Source organism: Mustela putorius, unplaced genomic scaffold (genome assembly GCF_011764305.1).
Source record: "Mustela putorius furo isolate JIRA1106 unplaced genomic scaffold, ASM1176430v1.1 tig00003863_pilon_pilon_pilon, whole genome shotgun sequence".
Classification (NCBI taxonomy): domain Eukaryota; kingdom Metazoa; phylum Chordata; class Mammalia; order Carnivora; family Mustelidae; genus Mustela; species Mustela putorius.
In genome coordinates this window covers 18,749,671-18,769,795 of record NW_025422015.1, presented here as the reverse complement: position 1 = coordinate 18,769,795, position 20,125 = coordinate 18,749,671, and the positions used below count along the sequence as shown (strand labels likewise).

The 20,125-nt window shown below is 38.4% G+C and overlaps 1 protein-coding gene and 1 long non-coding RNA gene across 7 annotated transcripts in view; one reads left to right on the top strand and one right to left on the bottom strand.

Moving 5' to 3' along the window:
- The window catches only part of AHI1 (Abelson helper integration site 1), a 209,126-nt gene that overhangs the window by 13,054 nt on the left and 175,947 nt on the right, over positions 1-20,125 (bottom strand). For all 6 annotated transcript variants that reach the window (XR_006602343.1, XM_013063988.2, XM_045066330.1 and 3 more), the window contains one exon: positions 10,040-10,095. Coding sequence is in view for 5 of the 6 variants with exons in the window: in XM_013063988.2 (XP_012919442.1) it covers positions 10,040-10,095 (56 nt within the window). In the remaining variant the exon portion in view is untranslated. The remainder of the gene's footprint in view (positions 1-10,039; positions 10,096-20,125) is intronic.
- LOC123387849 lies at positions 5,475-11,747 on the top strand. Its single transcript, XR_006602344.1, has 3 exons — positions 5,475-5,588; positions 10,023-10,296; positions 11,367-11,747. It is a non-coding gene; the product is annotated as an uncharacterized LOC123387849 (long non-coding RNA).

Genomic DNA, 20,125 nt, shown 5'->3' with positions numbered 1-20,125 from the left:
AGGAGCCAAAGCGGCAGAAAACAAGCTACATGTACAGAGAAACAAGATAAGCATAATAGTCTATTTCTTGTTGGAAAAAACTGTAGGTGAGAAAGCAGTGGAGCAACATTTTTAAAGTACCAGAAAAAAATGCAAACCTTTCAACACAGAATTTCATGCCAAATGAAAATAAGCTTTCAGAAACAACGATGAACTAGTTCTTTCTAGACACGTGAAAAGTGAAGGTGTTTATTTTTAGCTAGCCAACATTACAATAAATTTTGAAGGGAGTCCTCCAGGCATAAGGAAGACAATAGTAGGTGAAAATATGGATTTACACAAAGGAATTACAAAATACAAATGGAAACAAAATGGGCAAATATTAAGATTTTCTTATGTCGTCTCTTCAAAAGATGACAGTTTAAACAAAAATAATAACATACTGAGGGGTTTATAACTTAAATAAATGTATGGCTATAGAGGCATGAAGCTTAGGAGGGAAGATATGGAAGTGTACCATCCTAAAGCTCCTGAAGATATACTGTGTGATAAAATTTGTATTACAAACCCTAAGAAAAAGCACTAAAATAGTAAAACACAGCATTATAGATATTAAGCTAGTAAGCAAGATAAAATAAAACACAATCTAAAATAAGGCAGAAAAAGATGAAAAAAGAAGTGATGAGACAAATGGAAAATAAAATAGTACAATAGACCAAAATCCATCCATATTAATAATCATATTACATATAAATGTTTGCCTAATTACCCTAATTAAAAGGCAGAAATGGTCATTTTGGATAAAATGAGCATGACTCAGTTGTATGCTGCCTATAAGAAACATGCTTCAATTCTCAACCTATTTGCATCTTTAAAGTATGAAAACATATATACACCACTCTAACACTACTAAAAGAAAGCTGGAGAAATTTTGTTAATATTAAGTGAAGGAGATTTCAGAACAAAAAAATGTGACCAGAAAGAGTCATTTAATAATAAGGGTGTCAATCCTTCAAGAGTACATAATAATCCTAAATATATGGACACCTAATACAGAGCTTCAAAATACATGACACAAAAACTAACAGAGTTATAAGAATGAAAAAAACAAGCCCACAATATTAGTTGAAGACTTCAATACCCTATTCTCAATAACAGAAAAGTGCACAGAAAATCAGGCAACAAAAGACATAAACAACACGATTAGCCCGTGTGATCCAATTTATTTATAAAAGAATACTTCAGGCAGAGAAGACCATATTAAGAATCATAAAACAATTCTCAATAAATTTAAAAACATCTGGATCACAGACAGTATGTTCTCTGACCACAATGGAATCAGAAATCAGTAACAGAAAGATCTCTGGGAAACTTCTTAAACACTGGAAATGAAATGATAGACTTCTAAGTAACCCATAGGTCAAAGAAGAAATCTGAACGAAAATTAAAGTGTTTTGAAAGAAATAAAAACGAAACCACAACATATCAAAATTTGTGGAATGCCATTCAAGCAGTGCTTGGTGGGAAATTTATGGCACTACATGTTTAATTAGTAGAGAAGAAAGGTGTTAAATCAATGACCACAGTTTCCCCTTTAAAAATCTAGAAAAAGGACAAATTAAATCCAAAGTAAGCAGAAATAAAAACCAGAGTGGAAATCAGTGAAATAGAAAATAAACAATAAATAGAAATTAGTGAAACAAAGAGCCAATTCTTTGAAAAGACCAATAAAATTGATAAACCACTAGGCTGATTGAGAAAAAAAGAAAGAAATTATCAACAGCAGGGATTAAAGAGATGCAACACTACTACAGATTCTTTCAATATTGAAAAGATAATGAGGTAATATTATTAACAACTATGTCAATCAATTCAACCACTTGAGTGAAATGGACAAATTCTTTTTTTCTTTTTTAAAGATTTTATTTATTTATTTGGAAGAGATCACAAGTAGGCAGAGAGGCAGACAGAGAGAGAGAGGAGGAAACAGGTCCCCCGCTGAACAGAGAGCCAGATGCGTGGCTCGATCCCAGAACCCTGGGATCATGACCTGAGCTGAAGGCAGAGGCTTTAACCCACTGAGCCACCCAGGCGCCCTTGAAATGGACAAATTCCTTGAAAGAAACAATCTATCAAAGTCTATACAAGAAGAACTAAATAACCTTAATAGCTCTACTTCTACATAAATTGAATTTGTAGTTAAAAATCTTCCAAAAGAGAAAATTCCAGAACCAGAGGGCTTTACTGGTGATTTTAACCAATGTTTGCAGAAGAAACAAAATGATGTCTGTGAAAGTGGTAGAGCTGCTTCTGAATGTTCCCTCTCCAAATAAGGTAGGAAAAAGCTGGCAAAAACGGTTAGAATCAACTTTTTCAGAATTCTGGAGATTAGCCAAAAGCTTGTGGCAACTGGGGAATGTTTATTCAATAAAAATGGTTGAATCTTGGTAAGATCTTGGAGGTTTGTGGCATTTTAATTTGACCTAGTCTCATCCCCCACTATTGGCTCTGTGAAGACCTTAAAAAAGAAGAGCCTTCGTTCGTGGTGAAAGCCTGCAGCAGGCATAGAAGAATGACGGAGCTCTTTCAAAGCCTCATTTCCAAAGAATGCTCATTACTTGATCTGTCTGGTACTTCTTTGGAAGATACCACTTGTAAGGCTGTCTGTATTTGACCTAACTCAGAGCTTGCCTTTTCCCTGGGAGGCACTTGTTGAAAACAGTTAGAGTTAACTTTGTGGCTGCCTGAGTGACTTAACCGTAGCCAAACAATAGACTACCTGAAAAGCTGAAAAGGAGAAGTTGGGGAAGTAAGATGTCCACAGGGGTCTTAACAAGCTTGGACATAGTTCTAAGGGTCTAGAATGTCTTACATGTGTAGGGTTGTGCACGCACAGCAGAGGCCTAAGAAGGCCTACGCCTTCACTTCTGGCTGATCTTAATGCTCTGTGCTAACCGGAGGTGAAATTCAAGACAGAGTTGCTAATGGCTTGGCTAAATATTGACGGGATGCACAATACCCCAAGAGAACCCCTTAGCAAGATTTTAAGACCTACTGTTTCCAGTTTTTCATTTTATTTTATTTTATTTTATTTCTTTTCAGTGTTCCAGCACTCATTGTTTACGCACCACACCCAGTGCTCCATGCAATAAGGAAATCTTTGTTCAATTAGCTAATCACTAATCTGACCAAGCAGAAACTTCAGTGGCAAAAACATTATAGCATTATGGAAGTTATTCAGAGAAGTTATTTAACAAACAAAGAACAACTACAATAAGTAGCAACAACAAACCCCTGGGAAGGGAAGGATCTAATTTCCAGAGTTGTCATATTATAGCCCTTAAAATATTCAGTTTTCAACAAAATATTATAAGACATACAAAAAAACAAGTATGGCCCATACAAAGGGTAAAAAAGCAATCAACAGAAACTTAGGAAGTCTACACATTGGACTTCCTAGACAAAAACTTGAAATCCACCATTGTAAATACGTTAAAAAACTAAAGGAAATCAAGCCATCAAATGGGGGTATTAATGAAGAAATAAAAATTATAAAAGAAAAAAATACCAAATCTACACAGACTCTTCCAGAAAACAGAAGAGGTAGAAATTCTTCTAACTCTATCCATGAAGCTGATTTCCCCTGATAACAAACCAGACTAAGACATTATAAGAAAACTATAGACCTGTATTTCTCATTAACAAAATGCAAAAAGTTCTAAATTAGGTTTTAAAGAAAATCAAGTCCACCAATCTATAAAAATGGCAACATACCATGACTAAACAGGGTTAATCCTAAGAATGAAAGATAAGTTTAAATTTGAAAATCTAGGGTGCCTGGGTACCTCGGTGGGTTAAGCCTCTGCCTTCAGTTCAGGTCATGGTCCCAAGGTCCTGGGATCGAGCCCCACATGGGGCTCTCTGCTTGGCAGGGAGCCTGCTTCCCCTCCACCCTCTGCCTGCCTCTCTGCCTGCTTGCGATCTCTGTCAAATAAATAAATAAAATCTTAAAAAAAAATTGAAAATCTATGCAATTTACCATATTAGCATAAATTAATAAAGAAAAATCATGTGATTATTTTAACTGATACAGAAAGAGCATTTGACAAAAATCCAACATCCATTCCTGATACCAACTCTCAGAAAACCAGGAAATGAAGGAAACTACTTGATAAAGTACATTTATTAAAAAACCTATGATAATATCATACTTAATGGTGAAAGACTAAATGCATTCCCACTCATTATCTATGGGGTCATGAAGAAGATAACACTATGTACTCTCATCATTTCTATTTGACACTGTAACACTGTACTGGAGATTTATCCTATGCAATAAAGCAAAAATATAAGAATAAAAATAAAAATAAAAGGCATCCAGTTTGGAAAGAAAGAAATTAAACTGTTTTTTATTTGCTTGGATGTCTATGTAGAGAATCTAGTAAAATATACCGAAAAGCTACTAAAACTAAAAAGGCATTTTAGTAAGATGGCATAGTATAAGTTTAACATGCAACAGTCAGTATTTCTATAAATGAGCAACAAACAATTACAAACTGAAATTGGGAAATATCATTTATCTATGAAATACTCAGGAATAAAGGAGCCAAACATGTGTAGGACTTATACTTTGAAAAATGAAAAAAAAATAGTGTGGAGAGAAATTAAAGAAGATCTCAATAAATGAAGAAATATAACATGTTAATGAGTCAAATTAGTGAGCACTGTTAACATGTCAGTTCTCCCCATACTGATCTGTGGACTCATGGCAATGCCAACTGGAATTCTAGTAGGCTCTGTTGTAGAACAAGCTTATTCTAAAATTCATGTGGACATAAAAAGAACCTTGAATAGCTAAACCAAAATTTAAAAAGGACAAAGTTGGAGGACCAATAATACCTAATTCCAAGACATATTATAAAACTGTAGTAATCAAGGCAGTGTGTTATTGATGTAAAGACAGAAAAATAGATCAATGGACCAGAATAAAGAGTCCAGAAACAAACCCACACATAGACTGACAACTAAATTTCACAAAAGCGCAAAAAAGCCATTCATCTGAGGCAGGATTGTTTTTTCAACATGGTGCTGGAAACAACCAGATACGCAAATGCAAACAGAACAAAATAAACCTTCTGATCTTCATACCATATATAAAAATGAACGCAAAACAGATCATAGACTTAAATATAAAACCTGAAATTATAATACTTTTGTAAGAAGACAGAGGAGAAAACTTTCATGACCTTAGGTAAAGGATGCTTAGAAACTATAACTAACGCATGATTCATAAAACCAAAAAACTGATAAACTGGACTTCATTGAAATAAAGCTTGCTCTTCGAAAGCTACTGTTAAGAGAAAGAAAAGGAAAAACGGAGCCTGGAGGGAAATATCTGCAAATCACGTACCTGATGAAGAACATATTTAAAATATATAAAGAATATTGTGACATCACACCCCTGACCATAGATGGGTCTGATCTCACAAAGGTGAGGGGTAAGAAAAAGGCTGGAAAATGGATAAAGATCAAACCATGAGAAATTATGGACTCCAGGAAACAAACAGAGGGTTTCACGGGGAGGGAGTCGCGTGATGGGTTACCCGATGGTGAGTATTAAGGAGGTCACTTATTGCATGGAGCACTGGGTGTTATATGCAAACAATGAATCATGGAACACTGCATCAAAAACTTAATGATGTGGTGCCTGGGTGGCTCATTGGGTTAAAGCCTCTGCCTTTGGCTCAGGTCATGATTCCAGGGTCCTGGGATCAAGCCCCACATCAGGCTCCCTGCTGTGCAGGGAGCCTGCTTCCTCCTCTCTCTCTATCTGCTTGTCTCTCTGGCTACTTGTGATCTCTCTGTCAAATAAATAAATTTTAAAAAATCTTTAAAAAAAACCCAACTTAATGATGGAGTGTATGGTGACTAACATAATTATGTTATGTTACTAACATAAAATAAAATAAACTTAAAAAAAAGGTTGCAAACAATAGGGTATTTTAGGGAAAAAGATAAACTACTTCCTTCTCCTGGACAGAAAAAGAAACTGAGTGTGTCTGGAATAGGATTATTATAAAGATGGAATCAGTACATAGGAGGATTGACAGGATACTTAGAATTAATCCCTATGGCTTCATTATTTTAAGAAGAGATTTCATTCATTCATTCAGGTCACATTTGAGTGTTCATAAAGGACTTTAATATGAGTGACCTGAATGAACTTTTCTCTGATCAAAGCTGGTAATGAAACAAAACATTCATGTTTCGTTTTTATTTTTCTTTAAAGATTTATTTATTTTTTTATTTATTCATTTGCCAGACAGAGATCACAAGTAGGCAGAGAGTCAGAGAGGGGTGGGGATGGGGGTGGGGGAAGCAGGCTCCCAGCTGAGCAGAGAGCACAACTCAGGGCTCATTCCAGGACCCTAACATCATGACCTGAGCTGAAGGCAGAGGCTTAACCCACTGAGCAACCCAGGTGCTCAGAACATTCTATGTTAACAACAACAACAACAACAAAATCCCAAACATATTCTAGTTAAAAACAGATTAATGACTAAGGAATACCAATACTTCTTATTAAGGGCTGTAACATATTTACAGAAATTTTATTACAAACTCTGACTTAGGCAGCAGATAATAACATCATAAGGGCATGAAGTGTTAAGACTTTTAAGAAAATGCCTTTGTTAAGTTAACATACTGGAGTTTCTCCTTGATAGTCTTAAAAAGAAGTGTAGCTTTACTAAAATGTGTAAAAATCACTTACACAGAAGTACTGACATTTCTAAAAAAAAGTAAGAAAGAATAAACAAGACAAGAAATTCAAGTGGAAGTGGTAAGAGGTAGTCCTATATGGCTTATATATCTATATACATATATATATTCTGGTCAACCAACTAAATAAGTAGATTTTGCAAACTGAATGGCAAGACTGCAAAGAACAGAAAAATTAGCCTCTCTCCATTTTCCTGGGTACTATGGACTCACTGAGGTAAATTAAAGAAATAAAGAAATGACTTTGTACATACTGGACTATAATATTTTCACATTCAACTCCCCTACAGTTTACAGGTCATGAGAAATGTATCTTAATTCATCTTTACTTCTAAGAAATTACTCGTATAGGGAAAGCCCGAAGATTGCAGATGAACTTGAGCACTTAGACATACCTGAACTTCTCATGAAAATTTATTTTCAGCAGCCTGGTTAGTGTTCTACACTCAAAAGGAAAAGTCAAGCTACCTTCATAGCTTTTAGAGCTGGGATGTTTTGTGAGGGTTTTTTTTTTTTTTAAAGATTTTATTTTTTTTTATGAATTTGACAGAGAAAGAGAGAGAGAGAAAGTGAGAGAGGAACACAAGCAGGGGGAGTGGGAGAGGAAGAAACAGGCTTCCCGCCAAGCAGGGAGCCTGATTGGGATCTTGATCCCAGGACCCTGGGATCATGACCTGAGCCAAAGGCAGACACTTTACCACTGAGCCTCCCAGGCACTCCATTTTTTTGTTTGTTTGTTTTTTGTTTCTATTTTAAACTTTAATCAGGAGAGCGTGGTGTGGCTGGATCTCTGTTATCACTTGAAAATAGATATCCAATGCAGTCAGAGTGACTATAGCCTCTCATTTGCATTTGAGGTAAAGGTTCTAAAAGTTTTTATAAAACATGTTCAAAAACACCAAGAACACTGTTGCTATAATCTATTAGATGTGGTTATTTTTTGGTCACTGAAACAGTGTGTCCTAATTGTTCCAGGGTACTTTATATATATATAATCTGTCATTAAGTATAAACTCCTTAGGGGAGTTTGACTGTATTATCAACTACTATATAAAATTTCACTCTTTTAGAGAATGGAACTGAAGACTTTCCTGGCAGATGTAACAAGAAAGAAAACTGGAAAGACCCGGGGTGTGTGTTTGCATCCTATGACCGGCAACGGGAAAGCCTAGAGAGAAAAGGAGATTAGGAAACAGAGGACCTGTGTTCTGGAACTGGGTCTGCCACTTAGTACCCACAGTGATGTGAAACACGTCCCAACCTTAAAGATCTTATTTCTCCATATGTAAGACAGGGGTCAGGATACCGGTCTGTAGTGAAATGGTGGGAATCAAATGTGATTAACGTGAGTGACTGAGCTCTGAAGTCATATAGGGCTATAGCTAGAGCATCACCAATAGATTTTCTCTCTCAGAAAGATTTTTAAGCTTCCAACAAAATGGTATTTTACCAAGAAGCTTGACAATACTAAATATGATTTTAAAAAACAAACAAATAGACAGACACTGCAATAGTCTGGGACTCTCCCATGTTGGTCTGTGTGCTGACAGAGACACTCTCTGTGGTATTTACTCAAGGCCTTCCCCTAGTTTTCTTGACTAGAAAACAGAGACTTCCTAAGGAATCTTCTAGGTCATGATTCTGTGACTCTTTAAAACACCACTTGAAAATCATGTTTGTCTTTCATCTGTAGAATGAAACATTATTTTGTAAGATAACGCACAAGTTTATTTGATAATTCCGGTAAATCAGACTGTTACCTACCTCAGAATTTTTGAACTGAGAGAGACATATTATTCTTCAAAAGGTCAAAGTGGGGGTGCCTGGGGGGCTCAGTGGGTTAAAGCCTCTGCCTTTGGCGTGGGTCATGATCCCAGGGTTCTGGGATCGAGCCCCACATCGGGCTCCCTGTTCAGTGGGAAGCCTGCTTCTCCCTCTCCCATTCCCCCTTGCTTGTGTTCCCTCTCTCTGTGTGTTTCTCTCTGTTAAATAAATAAATAAAATCTTAAAAAAAAAAAAACCCACAAAAAACAATGGTCAAAGCAGATAGCAGGGTTAACTTGAACAAATACCTATCTGAAGGAAATTAGGCAGGGATCATCTGGGTGCATGTGTGTGTAAGCACATACTCGCACACATATGAGGGGATAGCGGTGGTTGAATGGGAGGACATGACAGGTATCTAGATTGTTCGAGGCTGTTAAACTCTTGTGATGGTTTGCTAGTGATGTGTGAATATGAAGTTTGGGCTGAATGTTAGGTACAAAATGATCTGCAGTGATTAAAATAAATGAGAAATATTCTGGGAAGGTCTTGGATGTAATTTTTTTGAAGTAAAAGGGATTTTCTATGTATTAAGTAACAGAGCAACTACCAAATAAAAATACTAAAGCTTCCTAGTGATCTTTCAAATAAATACCTCAAATTAAATTGTTTAAATATATTACACTTTGTAGAAAATACGCAATGATAATGTTCTGGGTATTAGCTTTTTTTCTTTAATGCCTCAAAATAGGTATTTCATATATGTATTTTTTAACCACACCATCTACTTGTTTTCAGTTAATGTCATTAAAAAATGTTACTCAAGGGGCCCCTGGGTGGTTCAGTGGGCTAAGTCTCTGCCTTCAGCTCAGGTCATGATCTCAGGGTCCTGGGATCGAGTCCCGCATTGGGCCTGCTTCTCCCTCTTTCTCTGCCTGCCTCTCTGCCTACTTGTGATCTCTCTGTATTTGTCAAATAAATAAATAAAATTTTTAAAAGGAAAAAAATGTTACTCAAACGGGGGTGCTTGGGTGGTTCAGATGGTTGAGCAACTGACTCTTGATTTTGGCTCAGGTCATGGTGTCAGCGCAGGGTCACGGTTTTGAGCCCCACTGGGCTCTGCACTCAGAGTTTGCTTCTTCCCTCTACTTTATGTGTGCATATATTTTATCTCTCTCTAAAACAAAGAAATAAAATCTTTCAAAAAAGTAAAATCTTACTCAAAATAAAAGACAAAGTAGGTCCACAGATACAAAATTTAGTGTGATATTTTAATTTATTTCTTGTAACTTATATATACATCCTCAAAGTCCAACCATTAAAATATTCTCCTTCAGCTAGCTTAACTCTTTCAAAAATCAATGACCTAAAATTTAACTTTTGATGTAATGTTGTAAAAAGAGAAATAGAGAAATTGCCCTTAAAAAACAAAAAACAAAAACAAAAAACAAAACAACAACCACCACAACAATAACTATTTATCACTACAAATTATTTAGGAGGAAAAGCTGCTTACTGTGTCACGGACTCTGAGCCCAATCGGAAATCCTGGGACTTGTCCTTGACTGGCCGCTGTGAAGGAAGAACAACAATGGGTGAGGAAAGATTCAGAGAAGACCGCACAGGCAATTGTTAACAACTTTCAAAATGAGAGCGCATGCCTGTTCTGAACATGAATGTCTGTCAGCATCGTGTATTCACTCCAATGGAAAACCAAGGAACTGGTTCTCCAGATCATCTGAACACTCTTTCTACCTAAAAGTCAGTTTTCCGGTATGTGGCAAGTAAGTCAGGTGTGAGTCAGTCTAAATTAATCGAGAAATACTATGTGGAGATTGCTTAAGTTCTAAATTTATCTTTCATAATTACAGCTTTCCTTTCTCATCGTTTAGGTACACTTAATATTTTCATAGTGATGATAATCATGGAGCCAAATGTAAAAATTTGGGTCTGAAAACTTGGTCTTCTACAAAATCTGTTCAGTACATATCTTGTTAATGGCACCTTCCTGAGGAAAACAAATTATTAATCACTTCCAAGGGTGCCAGATTACACTGAGTGTCTTGTTCCTCTAGAATTCGAGCATTAACTCCAGATGAAAGTATACTGTGGGAGAATGGTGTTTGATAATCACAAGATAGTCTTTTTTTTTTTTTTTGTAAAGATTTTATTTATTTATTTGACAGAGAGAGATCACAAGTAGGCAGAGAGGCAGGCAGAGAGAGAGAGAGAAAGAGGAGGAAGCAGGCTCCCTGCTGAGCAGAGAGCCCGATGCGGGACTCGATCCCAGGACCCTGAGATCATGACCTGAGCCGAAGGCAGCGGCTTAACCCACTGAGCCACCCAGGCGCCCCAAGATAGTCTTTTATAAATCAATCCAATGGTGCTATAAATTTGACTACAGATTTTTTTTTTTAGAGATAATTACATGTCATGGAAAGGAATTCATTTAAAATTCACATAGAAAATATACATTGTTCCTATGTTAAAGTTTTCAGTTATATACAAATAATATATAATACATAATATAATTAGATACAAATATGTCATATCTACTTAATTACTTAAAATAAAATTTAAATTAAAAAAACAAAAAAAAAACCCAAAATGAAAGAAAAGGAGTACAACCTTTTCTTTCAGGATTAAGTTGTTTGAGTAACTATTACTTTCCCATTCTTATCTTTCCTGTAGCTTGTTTCACTTTGTAGATTTCCTCCTCCACAATTAGATTTCTGCAAGATTTGGCACTGAATATCTTGAAACAAGTATTACTTACCATAAATATTTTAAAAAGATATTGTTTTCTAGATCATAATTATGTCATACTATTGCTCTCTGTACAGCTTTAAATCAAGCATATCATAAAAACAAGAATAAAAGAAGAAGAAGAAGACTTGGTGGTGAAAGGTGGATGTTGTAGCAAGTGACCCAATTTCACAAAACAACAAAAGAACCATAACATCTTGATTTTTCTCTACTGGTGAAGATGATCTGACTCAGTTCAAATGTATTTGGGAAAACAAGTACAAACACATGAAAAACTCAAATTCAAGGACTAATTCAGGTTGCAGAATTGTCTACCTGTTCTCAACTCAACAGAACATGATGCAAAGAAAAACCATCAACACCTACACTCAGAGAGCATCGTTTATAACCGAATCTCTTTAGTTTTCCCCCAGACTTAAGAAATAAATTCCAGACACAGCAATTGAATTAATTTTATTTTTTACATGGTCTAAGTATTACTTTTATCTCTTTGCCCACAGCAAGACCAACGTCTTACCATAAACATATGTATAATGTGCGAAACTTTGTAAAACTCTGAATTAAAAAAAAAACAAAACACAAAAAAACCCCTCAACAAAGCAGCTCTAATCAGAACCTGAACCTACTCCAGAGGTGAGGAAAGAGAAGTCAGACAATTATACATCACTGTTAAGCCAATGTTACTTTTAATCATCAGTGAGCTTGACAAATGAGTAACAACATACTGCCACGTGTAGGTCTTACCAAACCTGCCTTTAATAGTCTGTTCATATGAAATGGATGTTGTCATGTCTTCAGAAAGTTTGTCTTAGTGGGTTTAACAGTGTCCCTGACACCTTTCCTACTGTATTACTGTGTTACAGTAATTGGCACATTCAAGTCCTTTTTCATGATGCAAAGGTGCCTTAACTTGTGTTCAAATCCTATGAGTCCTATGTTACTAGGGTATCCACATTACAAAGTTTTAACACTTATTTGTTAAAGGACAATTAATTCGGATCAATTTGCCACTTCTAAGCACTTTTACTCAAACTCCTCCCTTGGTCTCAGCAGCAGCACGCCATATGGGTAGTTACTCATGGAGGCGGAAGAAGGGGGAAGAAGGAGGCGTCTCTGTGAGCTGTTTCCTTTCATTCTCTCTTTTAACAAAAAAGCCCCCAAGGCTATAATACAATCATCCCATAAGCACCACCCCCCACCATCAACATGGTCTAGGAGCATGACGCCCTTCTTTCCCTCCTGTCCATGTACACCTCTCGCAGTTGTTTTGTGACTTCATTTTTTCTTCACGGAAACCCTTGATTTGAAGAGGAGGGGATGAAGAGAGGAAGATGAGCAAAGCAAAGGAGATAGATGAAAGGACCAGAATCCGGAGGCTCCTTTTCCCAAACCCTCACAGCTTCTCAGTGATGCTTTTAAACTTAGATGCAGTGAGACTTAAAACATGAGAGGAATGATTAATGGCGTGATTTTAAGTGCCTCCACTCAGCACACGGAGATTCACCAAGAAGAAAACTACTCATAAATTGCTTTGTAAAAGAGAAATGGGCCATGCAGACAACTCACACCCATAAATTTCTGTAAACTTGAGGAATGAATGTAAAATTAGGTTAATGTTCAATGTCCGTTGTAGCTAGCATACCAGTAAGCTTTAAGTAAGGCAAATTTATGATATAGTATAGCTCTGTATATATGTGCTGTTTATAATACCTTCTGATATCTTCTATCTTGCCCCTATTATTAGTACCTATAATTTACTTATACCCACTTTTCAGGAATTTTTAAAAAAGAGAGAGAGGAAAACCACCCCCACCAGAGCTGGTGGCTAAGTTCCAGTCTTGGTTCTGTCATTAACTTTCTCTGTGGCCTAAGCACAAGCCACTTAACTTCTTTGGGGATCTGTTTTTTACTTGAAAATGAACAGATGGGGTTCAGCATAAAAGCATGAACGACCATAGCACCATTCTTGTATTTTACAGATGAGGAAATGGAGGCCCAGAGTCACCAAGCTTACAGAAGTAGTGGAAAGCTACAATTCTGTTTTTCCAAAGTGATTTAACAGCAAAACTATTTTTCAGAACTGTTTTGCTTGAAAGGTTCATATTAAAAAGCTGAGAATTACTCTAGGCGAAGCCAGGTTTGGTGGCCAGCCCTACTCCCCAGAGCCCTAAAGAGTAGGGGTCTATGGAAGAGAGTTTATAGACCACTAGATTAGACAAGCTCTTCCAGATTTCCTCTATTGCTAAAATTCTGTTTCCAGGAACACGATTTTACAATTTTATATATTTATATAAGTTTGCTGTTCTTTGATTTTAGAATTTATTACTGATTATGTGAATTTTATATGATGAATTATAATGCTTTTCCTTAAGGACGAAATAGTCCCCTGCATGAAGATGCAGTTTCTAGAAGTATATTAAAACAAAAAACAAATTCTTCATCTTGGTTCATGACTTGGGAGTTTTTTTTTTTTTTGTTTTTTGTTTTTTTTTTTACAGAGAGAGAGAGAGATCACAAGGAGGCAGAGAGAGGGGGAAGCAGGCTCCCCACTAAGCAGAGAGCCTGATGCAGGGCTCGATTCCAGGACTCTGAGATCATGACCTGAGCCCAAGGCAGAGGATTAACTCACTGAGCCACCTAGGCGCCCCCTGACTTGTAGTTTTTGGTATTCAATGTGCCAATTAAAAAACAACAACAGATATTTATGAAACCGCATTCTGTAAGGGAGCCATTCTGTAAGGGTGGCTACAACCAGCAAGGCAGAAAGGGAAAAACATTACGATAAAGGTAAAAAGAAAATGTGTGAAAATAAACAGCAGCCTCGAATTGTAACTTGAGGTTTATGAGAAGGATTCACAGCAGAGGGAGCATTTAGAGAGATCTTAAAAGGATGAACTGAAATTCTGATAACTGGAGAAGCACACAAAACTATAAAGTTCAAGAAAACAGGGTGAGAAGAGGTTTGAGGAATATGTGCTGGGCAGCCTACTCAGGAGGTTGTTTTAGAAGATGAAGAAAAGTAGGTCGGAATTCAATTCAATCTTTAAGGTGTGGGATCTAGATAAACATTTATGAGATTTGAACTTTATAGACAATGTAGAGCCAACTAAGATTTCTGAGCTAGTAAGTCACATGACTTGATCTCTATTTTAGCAAGGTATCTCCTCTCTGGTAGGCAGGGAACAGGTACATTTTTTGGTGTTGTTGTTAAAAGATTTTTATTTATTTGACAGAGACGCCGCAAGAGAGGGAACATAAGCAGAGGGAGTGGGAGAGGGAGAAGCAGGCTTCCCGCAAAGCGGGCAACCCGATGGGGGGCTCAATCCCAGGACCCTGGGTTCATGACTTGAGCTGAAGGCAGACGCTGAAGTACTGAGCCACCCAGGCACCTGAGGGAACGGGTGAATTAAAGGCTGGAGAATGGAAGAGCAAAGACTGCTGGAGGCTGGGACCAGAGGTCACGGCAATGTCCTTCCCATGCTCCCTCCTCTCAGTTCACTCTTTAAAAAACCTGGCATCACAGGGCACCTGGGTGGCTCAGTGGGTTAAGCTTCTGCCTTCGGCTCAGGTCATGATCTCAGGGTTCTGGGATCGAGCCCTGCATCGGGCTCTCTGCTCAGCGGGGAGCCTGCTTCCTCTCTCTGCCTACTTGTGATCTCTGTCTCTGTCAAATAAATAGATAAAAATCTTAAAAAAAAAAAAAGTGGCATCCCTAATATCTCTGCCCCTTGTCCTTTCCATTCTTTATATTCTTCTGTTCCCATGCATTTAACCAGTGTGTTTAGGCTAATGGCTTCCAAATAAATACCATGAAACCAGATCTCAAGTATTCTTGAACACGATTCGGAACTCGCCACTTTTCAGCACATTTTATAAACATGATTTTTTCTGAAACATAATTAGTTTCATCAAAACTACCTAGCCAGTCTGAGTTCTCAACAAATCTCTCCTGACTTCCTCAGAAGCCGACAAGATGTCTGCTACAGGTTGCTGCACAGACCCTGCCAAATTTGTGAGTCTCAAACTTCAGTGCTTCTCATACTTTTATACACTGAGATAGTCCAGTCAGAAACCCAGATTTCTCCTTTGCCTTCACATTTAGTCACCATGCCGTAGGGTCTTGCTGTGTTTGGCTTGGATTATTGCAATAGTTTCTCCTGCTTAGTTCCTGCAGTACTGCTTTTTTTCCAGAGCTGCTAGGGTGAGCTTTTTTGGTTTGTTTTTTAGAGGGAGCAAGGCAGGAAGGGGCAGAGGGAGAGGGAGAGAAAATCTTAAACAGGATTTATACCCAGCACGTATGGAGACCGAAGATCATGAGATCATGACTTGAGCCAAAACCAAGAGTCAGATGCTCAATCGACTGAGGCACCCTGGTGCCCCTAGAGTGAGCTTTTGAAATAACCCATTTGATCATGCCATCTTCTTCAGTGGCTCCCTCTGACCTCCAGGATAAAACCCAGCTTCTTAACATGCCATACAAGGACCTTCTTAATCCTGCCCATTTGTTCAGGTTCAGCAGATTGTTTTTAAACTTTGCATCCCAAGCACAAGCCATGATGAAATTTTTATGGTGCCCCCGTGCACCCTGACTTAGTATAGATTCAGTCTGTCAGGAATGCCCTTCCTTCCGTGAAACTCTCCTGAGAAACTGATTCTTCTGGAAAGCTCTCCTGACCTCACTAAGCTTAGGTCAGGGACCATTTCTATTAGTTCTTGCATTTCATGTGGAAATCTATCATCCTCCTGTGCTGCAAAACCCCGATGTTGGACTATCGGCCAGCTCTTTCAAGAGAGAATTCCCCCAAGACGAAAGCAGATGATGGGCATATGAGGCCAGAGATTCCAGAAGGAAAATCTACACAAAAATTTCTGGGAGGCAGGTAGAAATCGACCTGGGGATTTAGGATAAGGCCAGAGTTACAGATGTAGGATTTGATACATCTAAAATACTAAACTATTAGCTAAAACTTGGGGGTAGAAAGGATAATCTAGAAAAAAAAAATACATTGCAGGAAAATATATAACAACAACAGAAAAGATATAGCAGCATGTTTGCTGGAGAAGGCTTGTATTATGGTGGCAGGCTGAGCCAGAGAAGAAGGAAGGAGTTGTAAGTGCAGCGTTACAAAAGGAAGAGAGAAACAGCAGAGAGATGGTGGTGTGAATGACCCAGAACACTGCGGGTACGGAGTATTTCTTTACACGGTCTGTTAACTGCTGGGTTTTGTCCTTCCTCCACTCTGTGCTTCATCCCTTGTTCCTTCCCCCTGTGACTGGCTGGCTTTTCAATTTTTCTGATGAGCATTTCTGGCCACTTTAGGGCTTTTGCACCTGCAGTTGCTAGTGCCTCAAATGTATCCTCCTCATAGAAACTAACCATCTACTTCTCACCACATGGCCTCATAGTCTCCCTTCACTGTCTTCTCATTGCTTCTACGCTTCCCTCTGTTACTCACTAATTACAGTGACTTTCACTCATTAGACAGTAACTTCTATAAGTGGAGGGGCTGTGTGTTTAATTTGCCATTCTACCATACAGACAACATTCCATCACAGTGCCTGGGAAAACGGCAGGCTTTCAGTATGTATGAGAGAAATGAATAAATAATGAAGATGCCAGAGGAGTGGAAGAATGAGGACATTGGCTCTCCCTGATGGGGGAGAGCTAGAAGGTTGTGGGAGGGGGAAAAGGACCAAAATTACAAGTGGAGGGGTCCGCTATAGAAAGAAGCGTGCTTCTTTCTGTGAGATCTGAAAGCGGCTGGAGAAGGAAGGTGAAATTAACAGAAATAGAAAGGAGAGATGAAAAGTAGAGGACATTCATGCTGGATAACTTCTCTTCAGGAAGAAGAGACAAAGTCAACTTGAAGGAGGTTTGGGACCCGAGGAACGTGGACAGTACCGTGACGGTAGGGAGTCAGTCAGGAAGAACAAAAAAGGAGACCAAGAGCCCCAATGAGACTGGGAATCCATCACAAGAATGACACAGAGACACCCAAGACAATTACGTGACTTTCCTTGGCAGTGATAAAACTCCAGAGGCTAAGTACAAAAAACAGGCAACTAGTTTGCCCCCCGACCTGGGGACTGGTGAGAGAAGTAGGGTCAGTCATGCGCTCCAAATACTACATGTATCTAGCATCAAACTGGTAAATAATTGCACTTCCCAAGTGACCAGATTCAGGGAGAAGGAAAAATGCTTGCAGATAAGCAGGAAGGCAGGAAACATCAGAATGCCATCCCCATCTAATTCCTGCAGACTACAGAGCCATTCTGGTCATCCACTGCCTCTTCTGGGGCAGGACTATTCCCTAGAGATGGGAGTTAAGGAAGGAACCTGGAGAGACTGACGGAGACCTAAAGGTTTTACGAAGTCCATTGCAGCCCTCCCTGCATGGTGGAACATCCTCGGTGAGCAGAACCGGTGCCAGAGGACCCTGGTGTGGGGAAGGGCTGACTTGGAAGTCTTGTAATGACCTCAGTGCAGCTGATCCTACTTGTTTACGGGATCTTTCCGTCGCTCAACAAACATTCACTAGTGCCATTATAAAGATAATGACTTTATTCTGGATGAAAGGGCACCATTGCAAGACATTAGGTGGAAGATGGACATAATAGCATGTAGGTTTTTAAATGATCCCTTGGGCTGCCATGTTGAGAATAAACTGTAGAGCGTCATAGGTCAGGACATTAGGTGGAAGATGGACATAATAGCATGTAGGTTTTTAAATGATCCCTTGGGCTGCCATGTTGAGAATAAACTGTAGAGCGTCATAGGTAGAGCAGGAAGAATATTTAGGAACCTACTGCTATAGTATAGACCAAAAAAGGATAGTGTCTCCGAATAAGACAAAGACTGTGGAAATTGGGAGAAGTGGGTTATTCTTTTTTTCCTTTTGAACCAACTCCCTTTGCTTGAACTTCTCCTTCGTCTTTACTATGAAGACTTAATGGGTTTTCTGAAACAGCTATGTACTTTAATAGCTTTAAAACACAACTGAGCCTCATTATTTGTGGATTGCCTGTTTGCAAATTTGCCTACTCACTGAAGCTCATTTGTAAGCTCAGATCAAAGCCAGCGGTGCTTTCTATAGCCCTTGGAATGCATGGACACAGGCTGAGCGCTGGAAATCTGAGCTGCCCAATGCACAGTCCGAGCCGAGGTTGGAACCCTAGAAACTTCTAATGCTTTAGCATGTTTCAAATACTCTAATTCAGCTTCCATACTGTAAATAAGTATCCCTATGTTTGTCTTTTGTCACATTTTTGAGTTTTGTTGGTGATTTTGTGGTTTAAAAGATACCTAAATAATGGGCTGAAGTGTTGTCTAGTGTGACTACATGCAGGGAGACTGATATGCCTTAGATAAAATACATGTCTCAATTTGAGCTTTGTTCAGGCACGAATTCTAGTACTGATGGATAGTTCACCTTTAACAAATCAACAATATATGTTAAAATGCCTTTACATTTTATAACGGCTGATGAAAATGTTATAACCAGAGGTTCACAGGAACATAATCCTGTATATTTGCTAGTAGCACTGATTCAGTGTTCATGATGACTTCAGAGAACATAACGATCGTGAACAGTGAGAATCCACCCTATGTTTTTCCACATGGCTTCTGCGTATCCACCAAATTACTCTTTTACAGTTCTTCATTGCTACCTTCTTATTCCTGATATACCTATGAAGTTCTGGGGACCTCTGTCTCACCCAAATCATAATAATTTACTGAGACTATTCTACATGTAGAGTACTAAGGTGGGGGGCTTTGGAGGGAATAGGGCTACTGGGAAATTGATTCACACTGGTTTCACACAGCTGTGCGCAATGTTTTGGAAGCTGCTGTAGAGTCAGGTCAACTCGGAATTTATATTCTGAGATTACGGGATCTGAAATAGGCATGTTATTCCTCCAATGAGACTGGAAGGGCACTCTCTAGCAAATTCTGTAACTCTTGCATCCACCAAGGAGGCTTTCAGAAATATGTTTAGGAGAGGATGTGGCACCAGGATTTTTACACAAATGCCCAAGGTGAATCTGAGGCCTAGCACTTTGAGAACTATTAATCTGGCTTATATGGAATTGGCAATTTGTTGAGGTAGGAGAGCTAAGGACTAATCTTTGATGTGGGTGTCTGAGGCTGACTTAGTGAGTACAGCTTAGTAATCAATAAGCATGAGTTGTTGTCATATCTCCTCCCTTTCTTGCTTTCTTCCCTTCTTGTTTGAATCTTGATTCTTACTAGACCTACCCATCAAGGATTTCAATTTCCCTAGAAGTTTCTAGGGTTCCTATTAGAAGTTTCTAGGGTTCCGGATAAACAACACTAAACAGACATTGTGAGGCTGTGTCTCATAATTTAGTGAGGGCAAATGTATGTACAAATACTTTGGCACTGAGGTAGCAGCTGATAAATGTAATAAGAGAAAAACAATATGCCATGAGATTATGGGGGAAAAGCATTCCTCTAAGTGGAGGTTCTGGGCAGTCTGCAGTCTAAATGAATGATTCCTTACTCCTCATTTCAATATGCATACATACGTACATATATCCATACAAAACAAAACAAAATTGTTCAGTGATGTTGTTTTTAACTTTTTTTTTTAAAATAAGATTTTTTTATTTATTTGACAGAGAGAGACCACAAGTAGGCAGAGATGCAGGCAGAGAGAGAGGAGGAGGAAGCAGGCTCCCTGCCAAGCAGAGAGCCCGATTTGGGACTCAATCCCACATCCCTGAGATCATGACCTGAGCTGAAGGCAGAGGCTTAACCCACTGAGCCACCCAGGTGCCCTAACTTGTTGTTTTCAACTTTGCTCTTCATATCTTT